The 27788-nt window shown below is 40.5% G+C and overlaps 1 protein-coding gene across 2 annotated transcripts in view; it reads right to left on the bottom strand.

The window, feature by feature from the left end:
• Nucleotides 1-224: 224 nt before the first annotated feature.
• Nucleotides 225-27788, bottom strand: part of RRN3 (RRN3 homolog, RNA polymerase I transcription factor) — a 29027-nt gene continuing 1463 nt past the window's right edge. The window contains exons 2-18 of one of the 2 annotated variants that reach the window (XM_068967846.1): nt 27001-27106; nt 26231-26287; nt 22113-22202; nt 21836-21965; nt 21379-21438; nt 20922-20985; nt 20119-20188; nt 17677-17775; nt 15997-16089; nt 14853-14991; nt 12885-13015; nt 11534-11664; nt 10406-10590; nt 6812-6920; nt 4188-4340; nt 3308-3395; nt 225-2194 (exon numbers count right to left, since the gene is read on the bottom strand). In XM_068967846.1, coding sequence (XP_068823947.1) covers nt 2033-2194; nt 3308-3395; nt 4188-4340; nt 6812-6920; nt 10406-10590; nt 11534-11664; nt 12885-13015; nt 14853-14991; nt 15997-16089; nt 17677-17775; nt 20119-20188; nt 20922-20985; nt 21379-21438; nt 21836-21965; nt 22113-22202; nt 26231-26287; nt 27001-27106 — 1867 coding nt within the window. In that variant the 3' untranslated portion in view covers nt 225-2032. The remainder of the gene's footprint in view (nt 2195-3307; nt 3396-4187; nt 4341-6811; nt 6921-10405; nt 10591-11533; nt 11665-12884; nt 13016-14852; nt 14992-15996; nt 16090-17676; nt 17776-20118; nt 20189-20921; nt 20986-21378; nt 21439-21835; nt 21966-22112; nt 22203-26230; nt 26288-27000; nt 27107-27788) is intronic. The other variant, XM_068967848.1, reaches the window with a different exon arrangement.

Here is a 27788-nt window from a genome sequence, read left to right on the forward strand (position 1 = left end):
ACCTGCCAATGCAGAAAACGTGGGTTTGATCCCTGGGTTGGGAAGATCCCCTCCAGTAGGAAACAGCAATCCACTCCAGTATTCTTGCCTGGGAAACCTTATGGACAGAGAAGCCTGGTGGGCTATAGTCCATGGGGTTGCAAAAGTCAGACACAACTTAGTGACTAAACAACAACTTGCAAACACACTGACATTATTTTTGCCTCTTTAATAAAGTCTCAGTTTAGTAAAGTCTCAATTTCAGTTTTCTATTGCAAAATGGTGCTTTAATACAGTAGATCAATTAAGGAGAAAAAAAACACAGAAATCAAAAGAATGTTAGTGTGACAAGCCTCTTTATCGGGGTATCTCCCTTTACCCAAGGTGGTGAAACAACCGACTTTACGTGAACGTTCATCAAATCCTCACAAGTAGTTATTAATTTCCACTTTTATTTTCAAAGTGGAGCTCAGAGAGTGTAAGAACATAAGTTCCAAGTTAACCATGTCACTGTTTTATCCTCACAATAGATATTTTTTTCCAACTCCTTTGAAATTTTAGACTTCTATGTACATATATCCTTCTACATTAAAGCTATTTCCCAACTCACAGAGACTCCACTCACCATTAATTTCTATAGACACATTTTCAATCACTCATTTTATGCACTATACAAAAATCCCATCTTTTTGTCTGCAGTTAAAAAGAGAACCTAAAGGCTCTCAAAGGACCTTCCACCAAGTCACCAAAAGAAAATCACCAATATCCAAAACTTTTTAAAACAATAAAAATGTTTTTCAAAAACGTATTTACAGACTGAAGCTCCAAATTCTACATTGCCATCAATGTAATATACAAGAGCATACAAAGCCCTAGGAAAGAGAAAAGTATTTCATTACAAAATATTTGTGATCAAGAAAATATCGCTTAACTTTAAATAAAGAATAGGAAAAGTGACAGAAAAATAAATATATATAAAGATGTCCATTTTCACAAATAACAAAAAAGTACACAGATAACAAACGAAGCTAAAATATGCAGGAGCTTCAAAATGACTCTAGCAGCGCTTGCATAAGTCTGTTATACAGCAATGTTGTTTAGACTCCTCTCTCTCAGTGTTTGGTTATAAAAATACAAAAAGAGACTCAAGAGAGGAGGATTTCAGTGAGCTGGAATTCATGATACAATGAATAGCCAGTAGACAGGGACTGCGTTGTAACCCTGGCCTCTTGTTGCTAGCAAAACCATTCCACCAAATAACCTAAAATCCCCTCTCTTCCCCCACTTTTGGACAAAGGAATTCTTAGTTACCAACATAACATTCCACTATGAACAAGTAGTTCCAGTTCTAACTGCACTCTTGGGAGCCTCAAGATAAAATACTGTGTTTTATAAAAGTTCAACCCCTCTCTTAGTCAATGTGAATTACATTAACCCAGAACTCCTTTTTTCCTCTTAAATCCATTTTTACACTCACAAATGTATGATCTGTCTGATTCTGCTTCTCTAAATCCTCTCTCTCTCCCTCCACGCGTCTATTGGTTTCTGAAGTCCTTGGAGATCTCCTTTAGTGCCAGCTCCAACCTGCAGCATCCAGGACCAGCCCTGGCTGCCTCCCTCATCTGTCCTCCTATGTTCCCTGCACCCCACTGAAACTCCAGAACACAAATGCAATTAGGCAGAGGGTACACAGTGTATCCAAAATAGTTAAACTCATTCTGAAGATTTTAAAGAGTGTCCTAGAGGACTTTTCAGTGAAAAGATATCATGTCAGCAAACTCTTGTAAGTATGAGCCAAGCTTTCAACATTTATCACCAACTCCACTATAAAATATTGCACATGGTACTCTGTCTTTTCCTTTAGTCTCTACAGGAACAAAACAGAAAAGAAAAAAAAAGAAGAAAACAAAAAACCCAACCACATCTGTTCAGACACCAGAGTAAGTCTAACTTGAAAGTAAGATGCCTGAAGCATGTACTCGCTCAAGTTCAAAGAGACACTCAAACAGGATGAAACCCAATACTGAAGGGCACTACGGGAGGAGTGTCAGCCTCAGTCACAAATCCTTGTGACCAGGGGGGACTGGTCCGGCAGGTATAAGACAGGTGGGGAGCCCACACTACTTGAAGGGCTGCGGAAATGTGCGTCAAAGGAGCTCGGTGTAATTCCAACTTCACCTTTCAAAAAATCGTCTTCCTCATCTTCTACCACCTCCTGCACAAAAACAGAGATTACAAACAAGATTGCAAGCAGCGGTTTGAAATGCTTTCAAGAATTCCTTTCCTCAGGAATGTGCTACTTCTGGAGAAAAAAAAAAGTGAAGAAAAAAAAAATCTTCATTTTGAAGGCTTCCTCTGATGCATACTTCTTTGTTACAAACCACTCACACAATTGCTCATGACACATTGTGAACATCTCTTTAAAATCTGATTTTTTTTAAAACAGATTTTAAGTTCAAGGAGGACAGGTAACATCATATATCACTCTTGCTCAATCTAACATAACATGGAATGAATAACCACCTTCCTCAAATGCAAAATTTAAAGAAAAAATAAAAATAAAAAGCATTCCAATGATAACTTATGAAAAAAGAAAGGCATATTAAATCTGATTTTTAATGAAGAAATGAATGTGCCACAAAGAAACAGATGGTGACATTCCTATCTTCACCACCTATTCATGAAGACCTACAAAATTAGTGTGAACTTCTGGGGATGTTTCAGCAATAAGCAAATCTGAGACTGTTTCTTGGTGGTAACTATCAAGTGGTAAAGATCTAAATTTGTTAAGCTGATTTTTAATTATCCTTCACGTCCCAGAGTCAGCATGTGAGATATCTGGTTTGAACAATTCATTAAAAAGCAAGCAGGACTTCCCTTGTGGTCGAGTGGTTAAGAATCCACTTGCCAATGCAGGAGACACAGGTCCAACCTCTGGTCTGGGAAGATCCCACTGCTGCGGAGCAACTAAGCTCTCGCGCCACATCCACGGAAGCTCGCGCACCTGAGCACATGCTCCACAGCAAGAGAGATCACTACAGTGAGAAACCCACACCCCACAACAGAGTAGCCCCTGCACATCCCAACGACAGAAAACCCACACAGCAACAAAGACCCAGCACCGCCAAAAATAAATATATAAATCTTTAACAAACAAACAAAAGGCAAACACTCTTCTCATAAGAACATAACCTCAGTGTGGTGTTCCGTAATGGCTGAATGAACAAATGTAGTATTCAAATGTAACACTGCCTTTGACTCTTTTACTGTGATCTGTAGCCACATAGGAGATTCCCAGAACGTGTACTGAAATCACAACTTTATTTACCTTTTTAATGGGTTTCTTAAACTCCTGAAGCTCTTCCGCACTCATGTCTTCCCATATCTGATAAAGAGGATCGATGAATTTCTTTGACCTGTCAAAAAGATCACATTTCAAAATCAAATTAAATAAACACTAACAGCGAAAGTCATATATTTATTACCTCTTTTCTCACAAGACCCAAAATGAAAAAGTAAAAACTATAACTCAAACAACAGTGTCCAAAAATACCCTACGCAGTATCTGCTAACGTGGCTCCTTCGTAAGAGCACATCCACTCACACAGATGGAGTATTACACCTACTGTTTCTCATTTTTTCAAGTGAAAACTACTTCGACTGTGCGAAGATTGACAGTGAGTTATAGTATGTTCAAAGTGAAGGTGAAACTATTATTCTAGAACTTCCTTTGCTGTTAGTTACAGACTGTCTTAACAGAAATTCTGCTTCCTTATATATGTGTGAAGTTAAGACTGGCCTGAGGTTTTCTATAATTACCCATCCAGATAAATCACTTGGCATTTGCTTAATCGTACAAGACTATGGGATGTGGTCTCTAGAGGAAGGAACGAGTCATTTGGGAGAAATTTATGAGCAAAGAAAAGGCAGCATCCTCCTTCTCCAGCCTCTTCTATGTTCAAACCAACAAGTTTCAAGGATGACAAAAACCCCTTGGTATCATCTGGGCTCCTACTGAGGTAGACCCTCAGCAGCCTCAAACTGGCTTTTCCACACTGGGCCTGGAATACACACAAGGAGACCAGGAGACCCTGTCAAAGGCTAGGAGAGCCACGCATGACAAAGAAACCCTAAGTGCTGATCCTGGGAAAGGCATATACACACCACATTTAAATTCACCACCGAAAGGGCGACTGTGTAACACCCACCTCTTCAGCACACAAGGATCAAAGGGGAAGAAGGTGTCCAGTGGGTTCGTGCAGGTCTGCACCGAGTCCCCTCCAGCAGTGTTTCTGATAACGGGCAGCATCTGGCGGTTGTTCCTCTCAATGAGAGTGTAGCAGAAGACAAGCTGGTATTTGCTGTGGAACAAAACCAACACCGACAGAAGCATTAGCATGCCACAGTTACTCTATGGACACGCCCATTTCTGTGTGACAGCCACCCCAACACACAGACCTTACTGAACGTAACAACTACAAGAAAAAACAGCATAAAGTAATCCTTTTTGGGAACAGTCCTCTGGGCCTACTATTTACAATTGGTAAAGGAAGAAGAAAATTACTATCACTTTAAGAATATGAGAGTGGGCTTAGATTATTAATAGGCACCACTCACTGAAAACGAATGTGTTCACGGTAATTGTTATAATTCACAAAATTATGTAGCTGTCTACTTATTTTTACTGTTTGTAAGAGAATTAGTGGGTTGGTGGAAAAAAGGGCTTTGGGTTCCACTGAGAGAAAACACGCATTGTTGATGGAGAGACTTGGCTACTGAAGAAATTAAGACGGGTCCTAAGGGAGAGACATGGGGTTTACTGAATCACAACCTCAGAAAATGGTAAAGAAAGGAATAGAGAGTGAAAACAGTTAAGTGGACAGAAGACCTTGCAATAAAAACCCACGGGACTCAGCAATTCAAGATCATTCACTAGGCTGCTTCTTTGCGATGAGGACTTAGCTCACTTCTGCTAACTCCCCCGGCTCCCCGCTTCCCTCCCACGGTACTCGTTCAGGCATCTGTTCTCAGGCTCTCAGCTCATTACTGCAATCTTAAGTATGGCTGTTTCGGTTCCATTAGCCAAGGATCACATTTGACTCTTGGTGGGAAAGTAGTATGGCAAAACTGCACTTTCCAATATCTGGTAAAACGGAAGGTGTATACTTCTACCGCCCAGCAACTGCACTTCTGGGTGAGAGGAGTCTATGCCTGTGCGCCAGGACACACATACAACCATGTTCCCAACATTGGAAAACTAAGGCAGCTTGCTGCTGCTACTGCTGCTAAGTCACTTCAGTCATGTCCGACTCTGCGCGACCCCACAGATGGCAGCCCACCAAGCTCCCCCATCCTTGGGATTCTCCAGGCAAGAACACTGGAGTGGGTTGCCATTTCCTTCTCCAATGCATGAAAGTGAAAAGTCAAAGTGAAGTCGCTCAGTCGTGTCCGACTCTTTGTGACCCCATGAACTGCAGCCTACCAGGCTCCTCCGCCCATGGGATTTTCCAGGCAAGAGTACTGGAGTGGGGTGCCATTGCCTTCTCCTTAAATCCCAACAAAGAATCGATTTTTTTAAATTACGAGAACATTACACAGCAGTCAACATCAAAAGACAGCCATATGGGTCCACATGGTTAACTCAATAAGTATGCAGAAGCAGCAGCTACAGAATACTACTTAAGATCCTTGACACAAACCTTTATTTCCACCTCTTGCTTACAGACTCCCATCTTACTCCTCACCTCCACCGCTAATCCCAGCCCCAAATCTCGAGCCTCTATGACCAGCCTGCCCCTCAGCTGCAGCCCCTACTCCTACCCACACACAATCTACAGGCAGCAGCCTCTGCCTTGCTCCATCCATCCTTATTCTTCCAGAGGCTATCTTCCTGCAACATGCTAAAAATGTCCACCCACTGGGCACTATTGCTGGTTGGTTTCTTATTTTTTCACTATCATTTTTGAGATCTCAGGAGAGAGAGAAATCCTTAGACTAGATACCCAGTGAAGGAAAAATGAGGATGCTGATGTCTAGGGGAGCAGAAATTATCCTTGTCTTCTAATAGCACCATCTGTTGAGCATTTTAATCTACGATCTACAGTCCATGGGGTCGAGAGGTGTTGGACACAACTGAGTGACTAACACTTCTTTCTGTCCTCAATATCCTAATTAGAGGCCCAAGGTCTCCAATTCATTTTCTACACAAAGCAGGATAGTTCAGTGAATGCTGACAAAGGAGCCAGCCTGTCGGCATTCAAACCTTAGCTCTGCCACAGTCTACCCGTGACTTCTCCCAAGTCATTCAATCTCTCTGTGACCCCACCTTGTCATTTATAAACAGCGGTTAGTAACACAGTCATAGGACAGTGCGAGGAATAGGTGAGGTCTGTGTAGAGTGCTTACTGGGACCATGCTGGGCACACAGCAAACGCCATGCGTCAGCTGCGGCCACAGGCCTCCACTGAATCATCTTCCTATTTGTTGGATGTTTATCTCGTGTCCAGTCTATTTTTATTACTACTATAGGAGTCATTCTAATAAACATCTGTGGTTTGTACCTCTTGGCTTGCGAACTTACTTTAAAGTGCCTGAGCTTCTGCTGAATGATCCTCTTTAGACTAAAAAGCAGTAGCAATTTGCAATGCCACCAAAAGTACAAAAACAACGCCTTCGATGCAGTGTTTTCTGCAGGCACTGGGTTACTGGTTTTTAAATGTCTTTTTGTTAGGAATTTTGTTAAGTAATATTACAGAAATTTAATGGAATTTTACAAAACTAACATAAGTTTACTTTTTAAGTAACTTCCAGAAATAAAGCAGAAAGAACTTACTTTGTGATTGCGGCAAAAAAGTTAACAACTGAGGGCAGGCAAATCTTCAGAGGATTCAGCTGACTCATCACTATCCGTTCAAAATTTAGACTCTGAAGGTACCTCAAACCTTTTGATTAAAAAACAACAAAAAAAATATTTTTTAAAAGGTACAAACACAACAGTCTAAGCAGTACTCATTATTCTATATATTAAAAAAGATTTTTTTAAGGGTATTTGCACAAATGTTTTGAAGGTTCATGTAGATATTCACATAGTGCAAAGCCCAAAGAACATAGTTTATCTTAACCACACGTATTTACAACCAAACCAACTTTTCTAAAGAAAAGAGTTTACTCTTTTAAAGATCTAGGAAAGTAAAGATACATTCCTAGTGGGCTACGAGCTTATAAGACAATTTGGAACTCAGATACATGCAAGCTCAGCACATGCTGACTGCAGCACGGGAAACACAGAACATGTGATCTGACTTCTGCTAACAATCATGGACTCATTAAGCAGTTGGGGAGCACAGGGAATTCCCCATTCCCTCAAGGTAATGACTGTACAGTATGGAATTTCTCCTTCCTGAACTCCATATGTATATATGCACACACTAATATGACAGTTAACAAAGCCAACAGCAAGCCTTACAAAACTCAAATTATCATTAAAGTTGAGCCTATTTTTCAAGTGTGCATTCACTGTATTTCGGGGGTTTTTTGTTTTTTTGTAACAAAACTATGGAGGTAGAAGGAAAAACTGGGTACGTACTACTGTCTTGGAATCAATGACTATACTTCTCTCCTATATAAAAAGAACACCACACTTATTCTAAGAGGTGAGCAAACCAACTTGTGCCTAAGTATATTTTTGTTAGGAGATCCTTTGATGTATATATTTTGATAAAAGTGACTAAAAATGCAATAATGTAAAGGCTCACAAGAAATAGATCCACTCCAGTACTCCTGCCTGGAAAATCCCATGGACGGAGGAGCCTGGTAAGCTGCAGTCCACGGGGTCGCACAGAGTCGGACACAACTGAAGCGACTTAGCAGCAGCAGCAGCAGCAGCAGCAGCAGCAGCAGCAGCAGCAGCAGCAGCAGCAGCAGCAGCAGCAGCAGCAGCAGCATGCAGTTATAAGCATAATGTAGATGGATCCTAAACTACATATCATGTGTAACTCATAAATGAGATTGTGCTTACATAAAGAAGTGATCCTCTTAAGTGTAGAATTAATGGACGTTTAGATATGTGGATGACACCACCCTTATGGCAGAAGTGAAGAGGAACTAAAAAGCCTCTTGATGAAAGTAAAAGAGGAGAGTGAAAAAGTTGGCTTAAAGCTCACCATTCAGAAAACTAAGATCATGGCATCTGGTCCCATCACTTCATGGGAAATAGATGGGGAAACAGTGGAAACAGTGTCAGACTTTATTTTGGGGGGCTCCAAAATCACTACAGATGGTGACTGCAGCCATGAAATTAAGATGCTTACTCCTTGGAAGGAAAGTTATGACCAACCTAGATAGCATATTGAAAAGCAAAGACATTACTTTGCCAACAAAGGTCCATTTAGTCAAGGCTATGGTTTTTCCAGAGGTCATGTATGGATATTAAAGTTGGACTGTGAAGAAAGCTGAGTGCCGAAGAATTGATGCTTTCGAGCTGTGGTGTTGGAGAAGACTCTTGAGAGTCCCTTGGACTGCAAGGAGATTCAACCAGTCCATTCTAAAGGAGATCAGCCCTGGGATTTCTTTGGAAGGACTGATGCTAAAGCTGAAACTCCAGTACTCTGTCCACCTCATGAGAAGAGTTGACTCACTGGAAGACTCTGATGCTGGGAGGGATTGGGGGCAGGAGGAGAAGAGGACAACAGAGAATGAGATGGCCGGATGGCATCACCGACTCAATGGACATGAGTTTGGGTGAACTCCGGGAGTTGGTGATGGACAGGGAGGCCTGGCGTGCTGTGATTCATGGGGTCCCAAACAGTCAGACACGACTGAGCGACTGAACTGAACTGAACTGACACAATATCCTTTCTGTGTTGGTGCTTGTATTTAAGACTGTAAATCTCATCAGCTTTTGCACAGTTAATGTCTCTATTAGACTCTTTAGAAAAGTATCTTTTATGGTTAATAAAATGTAAAGACTACACCTGCTATTATACTAGCTTTCATTCTTACATATTTTCACAGGGAACCTGTTTTAATGAATTTATTTTGAGAATTTTTAAATCAAATTCTATGTCAGGCATTTACATTAATGTCCAATAGGTGGTTAGATTTGTTCAATGTTAAAACAGGTATTATGGTAACTTCCTCATCAGTTAAATTACTAACTTAAAGTATAACATGTTTTTTATTAAGGAAAGCTAACATAGAGAAGTTTGGCTGAGAATAGACAACTGTTAAGGCCCTTTGTTGTACAGAATGCTGTGCTTTAATAAATCATGATGTTGTAATAGAAAAAAAAGAAAAGAAATAGATCCTCTTTAACTAAGACTCTTAGCATTTATTTTCACAGAGAAGAGCACTGATTTTACTTACCTTGTGATAAAATCTTGTCCTACTACTGTTCATACACCTATTTTTAAGCCCCCATCTTTTTAGTAGTAGTCATGATATAAGAAAGTGCATGTGATGCAACACGTACAAGCTTCAGCTTAGAGCTGTGATTCTCAACCAAAGGCCACAGTGCCCTCAAGAGAACATCTGGTAGTGTCTGGAAGATAGTTTTAGTTGTCACAACAGAGGACGAGCAGGGCTAGTACTGGCATCGAGCGGGTAGAGAGTGCGAGATGCTGCTGGTCACCCTATTATACACAGGACAGCCCCCACAACAAAGGATTATCCAGCCTAAGGTATCAGCAGTGCAGAGTCTGAGAAACTCTGGCTTAGAGCAAACAGCATATTAAACCATTTGCATTATTCATGAAAATGAAACAATTTAAACTGACTTAACTGATGCTGTTCTTGGGGACTGCCTTCAACTGTAATACACTAACCCAAGAAACAACCTTCATCTAGTAGACTCAAATTTTAACTCTTAGAAATTAGCAAAACTGAAAACCAGGAGATTAACTCAAGTCTTTGGGTCCAGGAGCATACCTGGAACAACCTCAAGCTTCAGGGTCACTCTCATCTGGTTTCAATCTCTCATCCTGCCAATAAGTTACTTCCCTGGGGTTTGGTCTCATCTGTAAAGCAGGGATGACGTCCACAGTTCACTGGGCCATTGCAGGGATGGGATGGGATGGGATGGGATGGGACGGGATGGGGGCAGCATGGGGGCGGGGGCTGAGGATCAAAAGTGCCGAGCCCGGTGTGGCCACAGCACAAGCGCTGAGCCACACCTCACATCTGACAACGACTCCTGCTGCCACCTTCTAGAGTGGAGCTTCTCAATCACAAATCCATCGACTGTTAAAAAGAAGGCTTACGGGACTTTTAGGGGCCCACAAGCTGCTAGAAATTATCTGTAAAAGCTTGAGTGCACAGGAAGTTTTCTAACAAACAATTTTTGTCAAAAAAAGTAATAAATCTTCATCCTGAAGGGTAACTAGTACATAGGAAAATCCAGTTTCATATCCATCAACCCCACATCACTGACCTTCCTTCAGGTTTCCACTTAAAAGCTGCTTGTGTCTAAAAACAACCGTGTAGAATACAGCTTGGCAGGCTGAATAAAATGGTCCGTGGAGAGCAACGTCACAAAATGCCTTTGTTCCTGAATCCTGGTTATTAAGGTATACGTGTAGCCAGTTAACCAGAAGATCTAGGCATGATTTTACAGTACTAGAGAAAAGAGAAATTCAAGTCAACTTCACTTGCTTCATAACACACTAGAGTGACACAAAAACACATAATTGCCTCTCATTGCAAACTAAGAAAAGTCTGTCCATTGGCTTCTTTATCTATTAGCCATGGGCACAGAGGAGAAGCAAGCAAAGGTAAGGATGGGCAGGTGGAAAGGCAGCATTCCATTACAAAGTCAAGAATGTGGGCCTTCCATGAACAACAGGAAGGCCCCTAAGGCAGCCTACAGGGTCAAGAGTTGGAGAACAGTTTCTCCTGGTCAACTCAGAAGGGCTCTTCCGATGGCCTCCCAGTCCTCTTGAGGGAAAATGGTCAGAGAAGAGGCAGGTCTACCCACATCTCAGAAGAGAAAAACAACCTGGCTGACTTCACCATTCCCTGGGGGTTCTGATGAAGTCCTGTGGTCAACAATTCAGGACAGAATACCTAGACAGCTTTTGGTTGTCAGGGAAGGGCTTTTAATAACGCTCTGGCTCAAGGATATCTTCATGGACCACTGGAAGAAACAGGCCCAGCACCGGCCTCCTAAACAGATCCATTACCTCCAAAGGGGATTTTTTTTCTTCAGCTTTAACAGATACAATTGATTCGGAATGCAAATGAAAAATCACAAACCTATAAAAAGAATCAAAACAGTATACAACACTGTACCCATCCATGAAGACAAATGGGTCTTCATGTTCAAGTGCAACGATACAGATGACAGAAGCTTTGCATGTGAGGTTTTACAGTTTAAAAATGAGACATTTTATGCTGAAATTGCCTCTTGGAAATATAAACATCTTGCATAGAGTGGAGAAACAAATTTTCCACTTTAAAGACAGGCCACAAAAATAAGGCAGTTATTTCTCTGACTTGAGACAATACTATATTCTTTTTTAAAGCATGATAAGAAAAGCACTTGGAAAATCAGGTTACTTACATAAGAGGAACAAATTTAGCTCTTGCCAAAAAGCTCCCAATATAATTTGCAGCAGCTTGCCTGATGATAGCAGGATTATTTGGATCCTGCAATTTTTTCCAGAGATGTTCCAAAAATGCTTCTGCAAATCCCTATAAAAAGAGAAGGTGTTGGTCTCCTCTTTTTCTAATGCTTCAGATATTCTAGCTAGCAGAATTCTAAGATTTTTAACTCACCAACATGGAAAAGCTCCAGTATTTCAGTTATACTGCTAAATAATGAATAGGGTCATCATGGTTCTTATTTTGAAAACACTCTGAGATAATACTATCAAAAACAAAAGGCATTCCCCAGCTTTAAACAATTCAATGGATGCCCAAGCCAGGTGAGCATCAGACTTAGGGCTCTAGAACCCCACACACCCCTGACAGGACGCTGGGATCCAACAGTCTGTAAAAGCTCTGTTAAGTGAGAATTCTCTGGCGGCCCGGGGGTTAGGACGCAGTGTTCTCACTGCCAGGGTGCAGCCAAAACATAAACAAGTAAGTAAAGCTCTAGGACGCTGATATTTAGCCGTAACTAGAAAGCAGTGCTTATCCACACTCACATGGGAATCCCTTTTGCCATACCCTCCAGACTGCACATAACAAACTCAACCAGAAACAGAAACGAGGATTAAAGTACAGTTGATATCTGACTGATTATGCTAACTGTAGGGAAAATACTGACCAATTCACTTCTTTTCAACAAAGAATGCAACCTCCAACTTCTCTCAAACAGCTCTTTTCAAAAGCTACTAATATATGCTTTGGGGCAGATAGAGTTTAACCTTCCTACCCATGAACAGTACTCTCCTAGACTAGGACTAGGAAGCTACGAAATAGCGCAAAGAAGAGTCCTGTGTTCTTTTGCTTTATTCTCAAAACAGAAACACAAACTCTTCCGAGTTTTAAAATCCTGGATTAAAACTTTAGTTTGGGCTAGTTAATATCAACTGAAACAGAATTTAAGAAAATAAAGTTACATACTGTATATGAGGTTTTTAAAAATTGGAATATAATTGCTTTACAACTGTGTCCATATGAGATTTTAGTGAAGGCGTGAATTAAAGGGAAGGACACCACCTAGTGGACCAAACGCAGGACGACGTTTTCAGAGCACAGCTTCAGCTGATGGGCAGCAACGCCCTCCCCTCCTTCCATAGGTTGAGAAGGGCTTTCTATTTGACTAGAGGCACTAAGTAAAATGAGCTCCAGACAAAGAAATGCTCGATTCATGGTCCCTCTTCAACATTTCCCTCCACCCCTCATTTTTTAAGGAAAACTTGGGGCAAGAATAACAAAAGCTATGATAACGCAAATGACATACTCACCAATTTAAAGCTACAGAGGTAAAACATGAAAAATTGCACATGGCAAGAGGCATGGGTGGGCAACAGGAGCTTGTCAAAGATGGTTATGAGATCTCGATATAAATCTTTTGTTTTGTTGTTATCAATCTTACCTGTGAAGAAAATTTGGCATTTCAGTTCTATACATTATTTTCAAGCCACGAGTTTCATTTACATTTTAAAAAAGCAAACAAAACCGTTAAGAAATACTTCATCCATGAAGCTAATGGGGGGTCAGGGGTGGGGGCATAGGACGCCATCTTTATCTGGCACAGAGTTTCCATTTCAATTGTAAAAATCCAGGACTGGTAAGGAAGTGGGCCCTCATCTCACACACACCACTGTAATTCCACACATTGGAAAATCATCATTTACAAGTTCTACTGCTAGGAATTTATCACAAGCAAACAAGTGACAATATAGATATAAGTATGTTCATTACACTGTTACTTATAATGGCAAATAAAGCAGGGGGAGGAAAAAAATAAGGAACCAGTTAAACCCATATGATTAATAACTATTTTAGAAGAACCGTGAATTGTATGAGAAAATGTTCTTAACAGGTAAAAGGGGAAGATTATAAAATACTACATATAGTGTGATTCCCCCAGAGAAGGCAATGGCACCCCACTCCAGTACTCTTGCCTGGAAAATCCCATGGACAGAGGAGCCTGGTAGGCTGCAGTCCATGGGGTCGCTAAGAGTCGGACACGACTGAGCAACTTCACTTTCACTTTTCACTTTCATGCATTGGAGAAGGAAATGGCAACCCACTCCAGTGTTCTTGCCTGGAGAATCCCAGGGACAGGGGAACCTGGTGGGCTTCCATATATGGGGTCGCACAGAGTCGGACACGACTGAAGTGACTTAGCAGCAGCAGCAGCAGTGTGATTCCCCAAATCCGTTGAGAAAAACACATACACCCATGCAAATAGAACAGAAAAAAATAAAAAAATGCTAATAATGGTTCTCCAAATAGGAGTGTGTGACCATATAAACTGTCTTTTAAAAAAAACCCTTTCCTGTATTTTCCAAATCTTCTCTAACCAACATGTATTACTTTTATAGCAGCAAAAAAGTTAAAGTAATAACATACTCAACTCAGATTCAAGCCCTGTTATTCTGAATGGTTGAGTTTCATTCTTAATCTGAGAAATACAAATAGAAAAAAAACTGCTTTTTTCAAGGCAAAGTGTCTAGACTAAAAATCTAAAAATTCCATTAAGGGCAAGAAACATATCAATTTGTCCACCAACACTTGGAACAACCAAAAGTACCCAGACTCTAAATTTCAAACATAACACCAAGTGTATGCATGCATGCATGCTAAGTCGCTTCAGTCATGTCTGACTCTTTGCAATCACATGGACTGTAGCCTGCCAGGTTCCTCTGTCCATGGGATTCTCTAGGCAAGAATACCGGAGTAGGTTGCCATGCCTTCCTCCAGGGGATCTTCCAGACCCAGGGATCAAACCCGCATCCTCTTAACATGTCCTGCACTGGCAGACATTCTTCACCACAAGCGCCACCCGAAAAGCCCCAAATATCTACTACGTGTACGTATGCTTGGTCATATCCAACTCTTTCCAATCTCATGGACTGTAGCCCACCAGGCTCCTCTGTCCAATACCGGGCTGGGTTGCCATTTCCTTCCTCCAAAATATCTACTATACCATTCTTAAATGTCTCCAACTTGAAGTCCACTTTAAACTGTCCAAACTCCATACATAATCTTTTAATACAGTAGGCAGTGAAAAGATCACCAAGGCCTTTGAAGACAAACACAACTGAGTCTGGGTCCCAGTCCCACTATTCTCAAGCTATGTCACGTTGGCAAACAATCTCTCTAAACTTTCTTTTCCTCATACTCAAAACAAAGATTTTTATCGTGATTTTCGATCAGTATGCCCAGCACAGTGCATCCCAGCTGTGGCTACTGCAGGCTGTTACCGTCCACGTAGCAGACGTCCTTAATGTAGGACAAGAGTAAAGACAGGAGGATGTCCAGGCGCTCAGCCATGGGATGGACCATCTGATCGAGCCTTCCCGGATCAGCCTCAGTTTTGTGGTCAGCTTCCTCATCTTCATCCTTTGAAGGTAAAGTAAAAACTGACGTTATAAAAACTCAGTAAAAGTAGTTTAGGGAGAAAACTCTGAGGTAACTGTTTCCTTTAAAAGATAAAGAGAAAACCCAGAAGTCTTGCCAGCCAGAGGCTGTCAACCAGAGGCATGAATCAGAATCACCCTTGGAATTCAACATGAAAGCACAGATCCAGCCTCTGACTCTCATGTAGAAGAGCCACCTACAGTGTGACCGTGCAAACACCACAGATTTCCCCCAGTTTCTGGCACAAACTGTTGGTGCCGGGTTTCCTTTCCTGGGACGGGGCACCCACCCCCTCAGCTGCTATAAGCACTGGCTGCCAGCTCTCAGCTGCCCCGTTCTCCGGAGAACTGCCTTGGCTCCTCCCAACCCTCCTAATCAGACCTAGTAACTGACATGAGGTCAGAAGAGGCCATTTCCCCCCAGACTCAAGGTAGGACTAACCCTGTCCTGTAACTCATGCTCCAGAGCTCCTGGGGGGGATCAGGCTGCAGTGACTTCCAATCGAAACCCAACTCTCCCTTCCTTCCTCCCCCTGCCCTTCCTGCTTCCCCACACCCTGTGTCCCAAGGGCACCTGCATCCCCATCTCAGGCTCCTCCCAGTGAACCCAAGTTAAGACACAGCTCCGAGCAGAGAGGCACTGCGTGAAGGTACACAATTTGTAGCACACAGGAATCACACTGACGTGCTTTTCTATGTATCACTCCTCAACAAACAATATGTGGTGTACAGAGACAAACTTAAGGAACAGACGGAAGAGTGAAAGGGAAACAGACTTCACCAAAACCAAATTCAAAGCCTTGGAAACGAACTCTACTAGTCGATAAACAACAAGGCAGCAAACTACCCATTTAAAGAACCATTTTCAAGCTTGCTGAACTACTGCTTTAACCCAAAGCCTTGACAAAGGTGAGGAGCCATCAGCTGTCTCTTGCCACCCTCTGGGACTGTGAGCTGTACATGTCTGACTACGTTCACAAATGCTGACCATATTAAATACGGCTTCTGTGGCGTCGGCTCCACCACCAGTTTGAGCTGCTGTTTCCTCAGCATCCTCAATATCCTGCCGGGATGCATTCACCTACATCATAACACAGAAAAAAAAAAAAAGAATAAAAACATTTAAAATACAACCACAGTATTCAGCAACTGGAAACTCACCTAATGTGCATGTTCTAAAGATATCCACACTAGCACCCTATACAGCACTGTAACTCAATACACAATTATGGCACAAACCTATAAATGAAACTCGGTCAAGAAAGAATTGACAAGATTGTAAATCAAGCAGCCTGTACTACATATTTTCATAAAAATCAATACGAACTGTGCTATGTTGGTCTATATCAGACCGCTTCAAAATTCAACATTTATCCCAACACTTACTAGGCACAAGGCACATGCATGGAGTATAACAGCGTACGATCAATCAATGGAGAAAAATTATTAATTCCAAGTCAATTTTGAATTACTGAAAATTTATTTTAGCATATAACCCTCCAGATAGCTTAACATACCATCCAAATATGCCTTTTTAACATGTCTATATACATGACCTTCTTCCTAAATGTACTCTAAAATGTTCCATAAGCATACATCAGAGAAGGACTTTATAAAGATTACGGATGCAGGTGATCAGAGAGGTTTAACTCCAAGTGAACAATGCACAAGCCCACCCAACCTCTGGTCTTTCCTGGAACTCCCTCCCCACTACAGGATCAGCGTGCTTTCCATCAGCCCCTATCTCCTTAGTCCACAAACCTCCTCTCCCCAACCCTGAAACATGCCTCTCATCCCTGCTTCATCTTCTCTCCACACCGCAAACCCTCAGCGGGTCTCTAGCAGCCCCACTTCCTAAGCAGCCACACTCTCCGCAGCAACAGACTGCCTCCGAAACCCCAGACCCACGGACTCTGCTTTCCTCAACCTCCTAAAGAAGGCCAGCAACATCTCATGCTGCTGAGAGAAGCCTGATCCTCCCTGGGTGCCCAGGCTCTTGCTTTTCCTCCCACTTCCAATCTCACTTTCTCTCTCCTGTCGGGTTTGCCCTCAGTCCTTGACCTGCAGCTTCAACTGCCGGCTGACTGTCCTCCACCCCGTTCCCTCACCCGCACCTCAACCCATCCAAAGAGGAACTCATCACCCTGCAACTTCCTCCTGACGCTTTTTAATACTGTTATGGCAACACCAGGCTTTCGTTCCACAGGGAGCTACCTTTGAGGGATTCCTTTCCCTTACCCCTCCACTCCTCTACTTCCAATCCAGTCAAGGCCCTTTCCTCCACGTGTCACCAGAATCCACCACTTTCTCATTCCCTCTGCAACTTATTGCAGGTCACTTCCTAGGAATGTCTTCCCAACTTCTGACTACAACAGGTTTTCTAGCTCATAATGCATGTGTTCCATCCACAGCATTTATCACAATACTTTTCCACTTTTATGACTTTCTAATTAATGCCTTGTTCCCCCACCATGAGAGATAGGACTGTCTATAAACAATAACACACCAATGTTCAAGGGAAATGTTTAAGAAATGTTCAATGAATCAAAGGTGGAACTGCAGATTCTCTTCTATTGTTGCTACTATTGTTTCAATTATTATAACAAATACTATAACATAATATTTGGAAAAAGAAAACTGAAGAGAAAACAGATTATCTAATACTTACGTCCAACTTGAGTAGCTTTTCAACAACAAGCTCCAGAATTTCATGCCTCAAGGTCGGAAAATACACACTAATCCTGAGTAAGTTATGAACATAACATTCCTAAAACATAAAAAGATAGAAAAAATGACTATCAAGCAACACAGAAACTACACTGTTTATATACACAATATCAGCATAATTGTGATTTATATACTCCTACAGTATTTTTAAAACAAGTTTGTTGATACACAATTTACCCACTTTAAGTGTACAATTCAATAGTTCTCAACTATTCAGAGTTGTGCAACCATCACCATAATCAATTTCAGAACATTTTCATCACCCTAAAAAAAAAATCCTTGTATCTTCCAGTAAGGTACCTCCTCCCAGCCCTAAGTAACCACTGGTCTACTTTCTTTCTCTATGAATTTGCCTAGCATAGATATTTCACGTAAGAATATTACAACATGTGGTGTTTTAGCGTAATGTTTTCAAAGTTCATTCATGTTGCAGCAAGTAAACCACGTTTATTGTTGACTGATATTCCAATCTGCAGGGATAGCATGTTCCATTTATTCATAAGCTGCTGAACACTTGGCTTCCATATTGTGGCTACTACGAGTAAAGCTGCTTTGAACATTTGTGCAAAAGTTTTTTAGGTGGACACATATTTTTACTTCCCTTGGGAGCAGTGGAAATGCTGGTTCATATGGCAATTCTACCTTTTATGAGGAACTGTAAGGCTGTTTTCCAAAGCAGCTGTACCATTTACCATTTACATCCCCACCAGAGCATGGGGGGTTCTGGTTTCTCCACATCTTTGCCAACACTTGTTACTATCTATCGTTCTGAGTACAGCCATCCTAGTAGGTAGGAGGCAGTATCTCACTGTGGTTTTGCCTTGCATTCTCCTAATGACTAAAAATGTTTAGTTTTTCACGTGCTCCTTAGCCATCTGTGTATCTATTGTGGAGAAATATCCCTTTAGACTCTTTGTACATTTTTAAATTAGGTTCAATAAGAGTTCTTTAAATATTCTAGATACAAGTCCTTCATCCAATATATGATTTGCAAATATTTTTCCATTATTTGTCTTTTCATTTTCTTCAAGACTATGAAGCACAACAGGTTTTAATTTTGATGCAATTCAACTGTCTTTGCTGTGGTTTCTTGTGGTATATCTAGAAATTGTTGTCTAAGATCACAAATATTTTCACCCACATTTTTTCTAACAGTTTTATCCAATTTGAGTTCAATTTTGTATAAAATGTGAAGAGAAGTCCTATTTCATTCTTGGCATATGAACGTACTCCTGTCCCAGAATCAACTGTTGAAAAGACTATTTATTCTCTTCCCCACTGTCCTACACAACCGATCACTATACATTGATCTGGCATCCCGTGACTATACTGAACTCAATTACCACTAGTGTTCTTGTGAATTCCTTAGGATTTTTCTGTATATAAGATCATGTCATCTGCAAAAAGAGACAGTTTTACTTCTTCCTTTCCAACCTGGGCGCCTTTCTTTTTCTTGCCTAACTGCCCTGGCTAGAAACTCTAGAATAATACTGACCAGAAGTGGCAAAAGTGGACATCCCTGTTCTGTTCCTTATTGTGGGGGAAAGCCTTCAATCTTTCACTGCTGAGTATAAAGACAAGTTTTGAATTTTTCATAGATTTTTTTCACAGATGCCCTTCATCAGGCTGAGGAAGTTCTCTTCTGTTTTTGTCACAAAATGGTTTTGGCGTTTTTCATCTACTAAAATGATCATGTGGTATTTACCATTTATTCTACTGATACAGTCTGTTATACTAATTGCTTTGGGAGTATTAAATCAACTTTGCATCCCTAGGATAAATTTCAGTGTATAATTCTTTTTTGTATGTTGTTAGGCTCAGTTTCCCAGTATTTTGCTGAGAATTTTAGCATCTATGCTCGTAAGAGATACAGAATTTGTAACATTCCAGTTGAAGCACACTCTCACAAATATCAACAAAAGTTATTAACTCTTTATTTAATACCTATAATATATTATTTAGAAAAAATATTCTGTATTTAGAAGGAAACCACTGTTAGTTACTGAACGCTACACAGATGATCTAAGTATTATGCAGAAGACTTCCACGACTTCATTAACAGAAGGCTCTGCCTTCAAATAAGGCATGTTTACAGCTGGTAATAAATGAGCTATTATCTTCCAGCAATTCCTACCTGAGTTAACATTAAGTTCTATCTAGATATTTCTGAAATGGACTCTGCCTTTGACACGTACACAGGAGTAAGAGAAAAGGCACTAAGAATCCTCAGTCAGTGGCTTGCTAAGAAAGGAATGAGTCAAATTCTTAGTCTTGAGTTTAAAATTCAGCAGATAAAACTTTGAAGAAAAAGACCCAAATTCACCTAAAACTAAACCACACAAAACAACTTGTCCATTATTTCCCCCATGAAAAGATTTCTTACCAATGTTCTCTCTGATTTTCGAACAAATGGAAATTTTTCCACCAGTATTGGCATAAGAAACCATGGTGTGCTATTAAAAAAAAAAATTCAATAAATCCATGATAACAAGACTTTCTCAGAAGGTAACATTTCCATTCTAAGAGCAAATATGGATACAAGTGGCAAAAGGCAACTCCTACCTCAAGCAACTGGAAGTGAAAACACCTCAGAGAAAATCTGTAACAACTTAGGGAAAAATAAGCTTCTGCTGAGTTTAATATCATCAGCATATTAAAGGAGGATTCTTTTTTTTCTACAAAAGTTTTAACAAAGAGCTTCAGTTTAAAATCTAAACACTTCCCACTACACATGTTATTTTTAAAAGGAGAAAAAATTACCAACTTGGCCTTTTTAAAGTTAGCTTATGTGCTAAGCTTACTGGGGGAATTTGAAGTTCACCCCTCCAAAAGAAACCTACATATAGAGCTAATTTCTATTCGTAAGACAATACACAAACACATAGGCGGTCCTCACTGAAAAATTTTGGGTATTTTGTCTGTTGAAGTTAAAAGCAAAAGTCCAACCACCATAGAAAGCTGGAGGGTAGACTTGGCATACAGGTTTTGAAAAGAAATTGAAGACAATGAATAGAGAACTGAAATGCCATGTTTTCTAAACTGTGATATGACAGCCATGAGATACAAAAACATGCTGCATACAACTTCAGGTTTGATGCTATGAACATTTTATAATTTTCTACTAACTGATTGTAATTTTCTTGAGACTTAAACACAATACAAAATAAGTAACTGAAGTATACTCACGATGGGACATATTTTGCTATTATCTGTAAGGCTCTATGACAGGTGTCAAAATTTGCAGGAAGATCTACAGGTGAAAAGGGAGAGCATGAGCATTAAGATAAGACTGAAAACTGAAAAATTACCTACTTAAGGCTAAAATCATCTGCTGACCAAAACGGAATCATCTGTCAGCTAAATAATCACATGTCAGCAAAATAATAATCTCAAGACTTTTCTCCATGACTATCAATGAATACTATAAATAATGCCAGTAATGGCAACTGATTGCATAGTAATCAGTTAAATATAACTGAGATTCTTTTTGTTAGATATATAACAAAAAGACCCCATCAAAGGTTGCCCTTTGTTACCGTCTACCTGTGAGACTAAGTCCTAGAGGAACCAGGATACCTGAGCGGTCAGCACACATTCACTCAGACACAAGAGGTGGCCTTCGTCTAATCCTCTTTGTACTTACTTTCATCCTCATCATCAGAATCCGAAACATCTACGTCACCTTCTTTAATAACCACTCGGGCTTTTGAGGAAAAAAAGAAAATGTTATACTTCTAACGATCTGAACAAGGAACAGCTACATAAAAAAAGCAATTTTTCTGTTATCCAAACTTAATACAATAAAATTTACAATGTGGGCATGAAGCTTAAGCAGCTAAAAATCCCTGAGTTCCAAGACTTCACCAGAAGCTCACTAAAGCGAATTAAATCCATAAAAATCACAGCAACAAATAAATCCAGACACTTCCAGGGAGGTCATTACAGGGAACAGACAAGTACCAGAACTACTGCTGCCCCAGTAAGTATCCTGGCCTCTCCCATGGTGGCATAATCTCCAAAATACAGTGGGAAGGCAGCCTTTTTAACAGAGATAAATTTTTAAAAAGAAAACTTGAAGCAAGAAAAGAGCAATGACTTACGAGGTACAAAATGAGAAGCAATCATGCTGAGACATGGTCTGAGGAAGACAGTCTGTGCTGATACAAGATTACCAAGGAAGGATAAATACTCCTCCACCACTGTCTGACTTCTGTTCAACCACTGCAATCTCTAGAGATGGGAGGGAAAGACAAAAGAAACATTTTACTGATACAACACATCCTATTTTCAACATATACAATATACACTATTTTCAACAGATACTATTTTCAAAGTACTGAATTACATATAAGTCATTGAAATAAACAGTGAACTTACCAACAGAATATTAATAAGCTGCTCAAAGTCTTTCGTTAAGTACATGATGGAAGAACGGAATTCAAGCAGCCAGTTAATGATCTGGTCATCCTTAAGTTAAAAAAAGAAAAGTACTTTCAAAATCACAAGTCCTCTAAAATAACAGAGAAATTATATTACCTGGCATTGGTCATCTATCAGCAACATTTAAATTAGGGGGAAAAGTCACAAACTTGGGACTTAAGCCAAAGTTGGGATGAAGATTTCTTAGTTTTTATCAAAATAAAAAAAGATGTTACAATAAATTTTCCTTTTTTCTAAAAACAAAGAAGAAGAAGTAATATGGTAAATGTTGACACCTGGGATTTTTTTAAAGTGAAGAATTCTAACAGATCAAATATTCTAAGGCCACAAAGACCAAGAGGCACCTCTACTGCCTCTATACTCATGATGACCTGCAAGCATGTGGATAATATTCAGTCTAAGCTGATTAACCAGAGTCATCAATAAATGTAACTTTTTTTAACCCAACATGCAAATGTGTCTAAAAGAATCAAAATGTGTTCTATATAAATGATGGGTCTACTACTCCATTAAATATTTTTCAGACAATAAAATTACTATTCATAATACTTTCCATGACACAGGAAAACCTGCGAAGTTCAAAAAAGAGGCCATGTAGAGAATAAGGTATCAGTGATACTTAATAGATATTGCTTGCATTGAAGCATATACACAACACACATGTGCAAGAAAAAAATTAAAGCCCCTAATTCTGGGGAACTTCCTGGTGGTCCAGACTTTGCTTTCACTGCCAAGGGGGCAGATTCACTCCCTGGTTAGGGAACTAGGATCCCACAAGCTGCACAGTATGGCCAAAAAAAAAAAGCCCCTAGTTTTTTAAAGAAAATGGTTAATGCTGATAAAGATTCAGTAGGGGAAAAGAGAAATAAAGAAACAAAAATAATACCGTGTTGCACCTTTAGCAACAGACTACAGACCATGTTGAACCCCCAGTGATAAACTACTGACAGACAGGGCTGGACCTACAGCCCTAGACTACGTATAGGAAGTACACGCCATGCGCCAGGCACAGTGCTTAGCACCATACATATATACCTTTCCCTAATCCTCAACATGCTGCGAAGGGATTACTGTTATTCTCATTTTATAGATGAAAAAACTGAGGCTAAGAAAGATTAATAAGATTAATTTGCCCATCACATCAGTAAAAAAGGACTTCCCTGGTGGCTCAGACGGTAAAGCATCTGCCTACAATGCAGGAGACCCGGGTTCAATCCCTGGGTCAGGAAGATCTCCTGGAGAAGGAAAAGGCAACCCACTTCAGTATTCTTGCCTGGAAAATCCCATGGATGGAGGAGCGTGTAGGCTACAGTCCATGGGGTCACAGAGTTGAACACAACTGAGCAACTTCACTTTCACCAGTGAAAGACTAGGTTCAAACCCATCTGCCTAGATCGATGCCCCGCCCACTCCCCCACAGTGCCTTGCCCCACACAGTGGAGCTCCCCACCTTCCACTCAACCAGTGAGAGCTTCCTATGCATTATCTATGTGACAAACCTCCATGACACTATTTGCAGATGAAACCCTAACTAACCTGGCAGGAAAATAAAGTCACAACTCACTTGCAGTTTAACTTCATAATGTCCACATTCATTAAGGGTAACAAGACCTGAAGCAGAGAGGTCAAGCTAAGTTACACACACAGTTAGCTCTAGTCTGTCACTTTTCCACTAAAACAAGTCCAACAGAATCATAAGGACATTTAATGCTCCAGTTTTCAAGTAAACCAGTCAGGGACTATGGTACTGAACAATTATTAGAAACAAATTATTTCAACACTCCTCTGAACTAACATAAACATAACTGATGTGATTCTTGGGTCTGTAAAAATTCCCTGGAGATGTGCTGATATGAAATACAGTAGAACACAAAGAATGTGCACCCGGGGAAGAAGGCACAGGTCAGAGAAAGCTTTAGAGACGAAGTGATGCTTCCACTGTCTTTAAACAGACTGAGTACTCTCAAGGGCTCTACACTTTACAAAGGAGAAAGCATGTCTTCAGAAAACCAAGAGCAGTTTAGTCTGGCTGGAGTATACTGTGAGCAAGCAAGCCAACAGATAAATCTGGAGCAATGAGGGACCAGATATATCACTGAAGTCCCTGTAAGCCAGATTTCTAATTAGAGATCTGCTGGTAATGTGGGGCATGGTCTCAATGAAGGCACAGTCATGTGCTTAGACAATATCTGGGCAAGTTCATTAGTGAAGATGACATTTCAGTTGGGTCTCAAGGAATAGTCTTATAATTACAGTAATAATAATAAAAAACACTAATATAAGACTAGGTGCAAGGCACTATTCTAAGACTTTTAACATTCCATGAGATAGACAGAACTACCATTGGTTCATAGCTGGGGACACCTAGGCACTGAAACGCAGTAATTTGCCCTCAATCACAAAGCTGGTAAGAGAGGGAGGTGATGTAACCAGAGCCCATGCTCAAACAGGCACCAAGCAAAGTGGATCCAAGAACCTCTCACAGGCAGAAAGAAAAGGCACATCAAAGCCGTAAAGTGGCAAATTCAAGAAACAGAGTCTCTAGTGAGACGGAACACTCCAAGCCTGCTGCAGGCCATGCTAAGGGGCTGGTCCTCTATTCCTCGGTGGGCATGAAGCAGGGCAATGGCATTTCTAGAATGTGCTTCAGAGATGACTCAGATGCACTGTTAAGATATAAGGGATGGAGAGGACGTGTACGTGAGACAGACAAGCAATAAATCACTTAAGCACATAAAGCCTGTATAGAACTGGATTTGAAAGAGAGAAAACGCTAAATCCAGGGCACCTGTAACACCTGTGGGTTTGCGGTTAAGAAACAAGTCCGCACAACGTTGTAATTCAATTATACTTTGATAAAAAAAATTAGTGATATTAAAATTAAAAAAGAAAGAACAAAGTCTGAAGTCCACAAGAGCAATCTGATCTATAAATGCAAATAGCTCTATTATGAGGACACAGATATATCCCAAAGCCACGAGAACATAGGGCAATCACACAGGAAGAATCTGTAAAGTGAGGACGGGTAAGTTAGGAAATCCAATCAATACCAAATTTCTGAAGAACCTGTCCAGAGAGATGAGATAAGCAGTAAGAAGACAGGAAGATCAAAGAAACTGAAGGAAAGGTTTTAAGAAATGGGCAGTCAACTGTACAAATTGCTACAAGAAATTACTATGGGGCTGAAAGAGAAAGTCCATGAAATCAGAATGCAGGAAATCATCAGCAACCTTTGTCACAGTACATACAGCAGTGAACTTCACAGTGGATTTAAACACGAATGAGAAAGTGCAGTCTGTCAGCATGAACAATTACAAAGTCCTCTGAGTCAGACACTGCTCTCACTGGATCCTCGAAAGACCTCTACGCTTAAAGAACTTATTTCTCTGGTTTTACAAGAAGGGAAACAGAGGCAGAGAGATTAAAGAATGTGCCCAAGATCACACACTGGGAAACAATGGAGCTGGGATTCTATTCCAGGCAATCTGACCACCACTGCCTACAATAACAGACTATTCTTCCCACAACTGGGCAGTCAAGGAAGAAACGGGGAATAACACTTACTTGATGGGTACATATCTCGAACCATTTCCAAAAACACTGAAACAGGGTAGTAGGTTGAAATACAAGTCATCGTTTATTGGTTTCATTTTGCTGTTTTGGCACTGGAGAGCCATGAGCGTTGCATGCAGCATAGAAGACGGGTTCTAAAACGGCAAATTAAAGCAGGGTTTCCCAGCCTCAGGACCGCTGGGATTCGGGCCAGATTGTGCATTGTTGTGAAGGGCTGCTGTGTGTGTTGTTTGCTTTTCAGCAGCACCCCTATCACCCACTCACTGGATGGTAGTACCACTGTTCCCTTATCAAAAATGTCCCCAATTCATCACTAAGTTCCCTCAGGGGTGAAAATGCCCCTGGTTGAGAACCGTTAAAGCAGGATCACCAAGTAAGTTCTAGAGAATGGAACAGGACAAAAAGTGCAAATTGACATCTTTGTTAATAACATTAACAAAGTGGTAACAACTTTGCTAATAATCAAACACAAAATTAGTTACCTTTATCTCTGGATCTGACAGCTGGTTCTTCAACAACTCAAAGTCATTTGTTTCCCCCTTAAGAAGAAGGGAAAACAATGAATTTTTGCTTGCTTGGGTTTTCCTTTTAAAGACCAACAGCAGGACTTTAAACTATTAAAAAAAGAAAACTTTAACACTGACATCTCAGTTCTGGGGTGTTTGGGTACACTTGTGTACACCTGTGTACTGACATCTGACCATGACAGTATCCATGCATATATATGGAATTAAACGCAGGTCACACATGAAAGTACACAGAATGCACATTTTCCCACCATCACTGAGACACACATTTTTCCACCATCACTGAGACACAGTAGAATCACTTCTAAACTGACATGGAAACAAAGCCCATTAATAGAGCTGGTTTATTATCCCAAAGCAATGCTTATGTAACTACTTAAGAAATAAAATGCTTTGATCTAATGGGTTTTTTAAGATTATACCACTTGCTAAAGATTTTAAAGGACACGAAATAAAGCGTAAATAAAGCTTTAAATAAAGCATCTGAAGGTATAAAACCACAGAAAAGGGGTTACTATTCTAATTGTGAGCAGACAGCACCATGCTATTGTTAAACTGATTTGACTTCAATATTGATATCTAAAATCCATCTTATTTGCCTATTGGTCTTTAGTATAATAGCTATAATTGTATTCTGACCACCAAAAATCAAACCTCAATACATCAATTATATTTCAATAAATCTGAGGGACAAACCCACCAAACCTCACACTATCCCCTCTTACCTTTTTGTACTTCAGTAACACTTCTGTCACAGTTCCACCAAACCGAACAGTTTTTCTTGGGGGAGAATTGAAGAAATCATTCTCTAATGCGAGCATGTCTGAAAGCCTACAGAACCAAAAGTATCAAGCCATTAGGTGCATGACAAGGAACAATCTCATCCTTCAGTGAGACTACTGCTAAAGCCCCCTAACTGGCCTCCCTCCTCCCACTTGAATCCCCCATCAATGGATTCTTCATTCAGGGATCTAAAAATCTTTCAAAAACTAAAGACAGGCTTCCCTGGTGGTCCAGTGGTTAAGAATCTGCCTGCCAATGCAGGGGACACAGATTTGACTCCTGGTCCGGGAAGATCCCACACGTTGAAGGGCAACTAAATAAGCCGCCACAACTACTGAAGCCTGGGCACCCCCGAGCCTGTGTTCTGCAACAAGAGAAGCCACCACAGTGCAAAGCCTGCACACCACAACGAAAGCAGCTCCTGTTTGCTGCAACTAGAGAAAGCTCACAGCAACCCAGTATTTTTTATTTTTTTTTAAACTTAAAAAAGATCATGCTACTCTTCTGCTTAAATTCTCCAAAGGTTTCCTACTTTACTTAAAATAAAAAAACCTAAACTCCTTATCGTTAAGGTCCTACATTAATCTAGCCCCTACCTATCTCTCTGACCTCACCTCCAACCCTTACATACTGCAGTCAGAGTCCTTTCTGCTATTCAAGTTCACCAGTCAGATTCCCATATAACTTACTATTCCCTCTGTCAGAAACACTCATTCTCCAGATGTATACA

This window comes from Capricornis sumatraensis, chromosome 3 (genome assembly GCF_032405125.1).
Source record: "Capricornis sumatraensis isolate serow.1 chromosome 3, serow.2, whole genome shotgun sequence".
Lineage (NCBI taxonomy): Eukaryota > Metazoa > Chordata > Mammalia > Artiodactyla > Bovidae > Capricornis > Capricornis sumatraensis.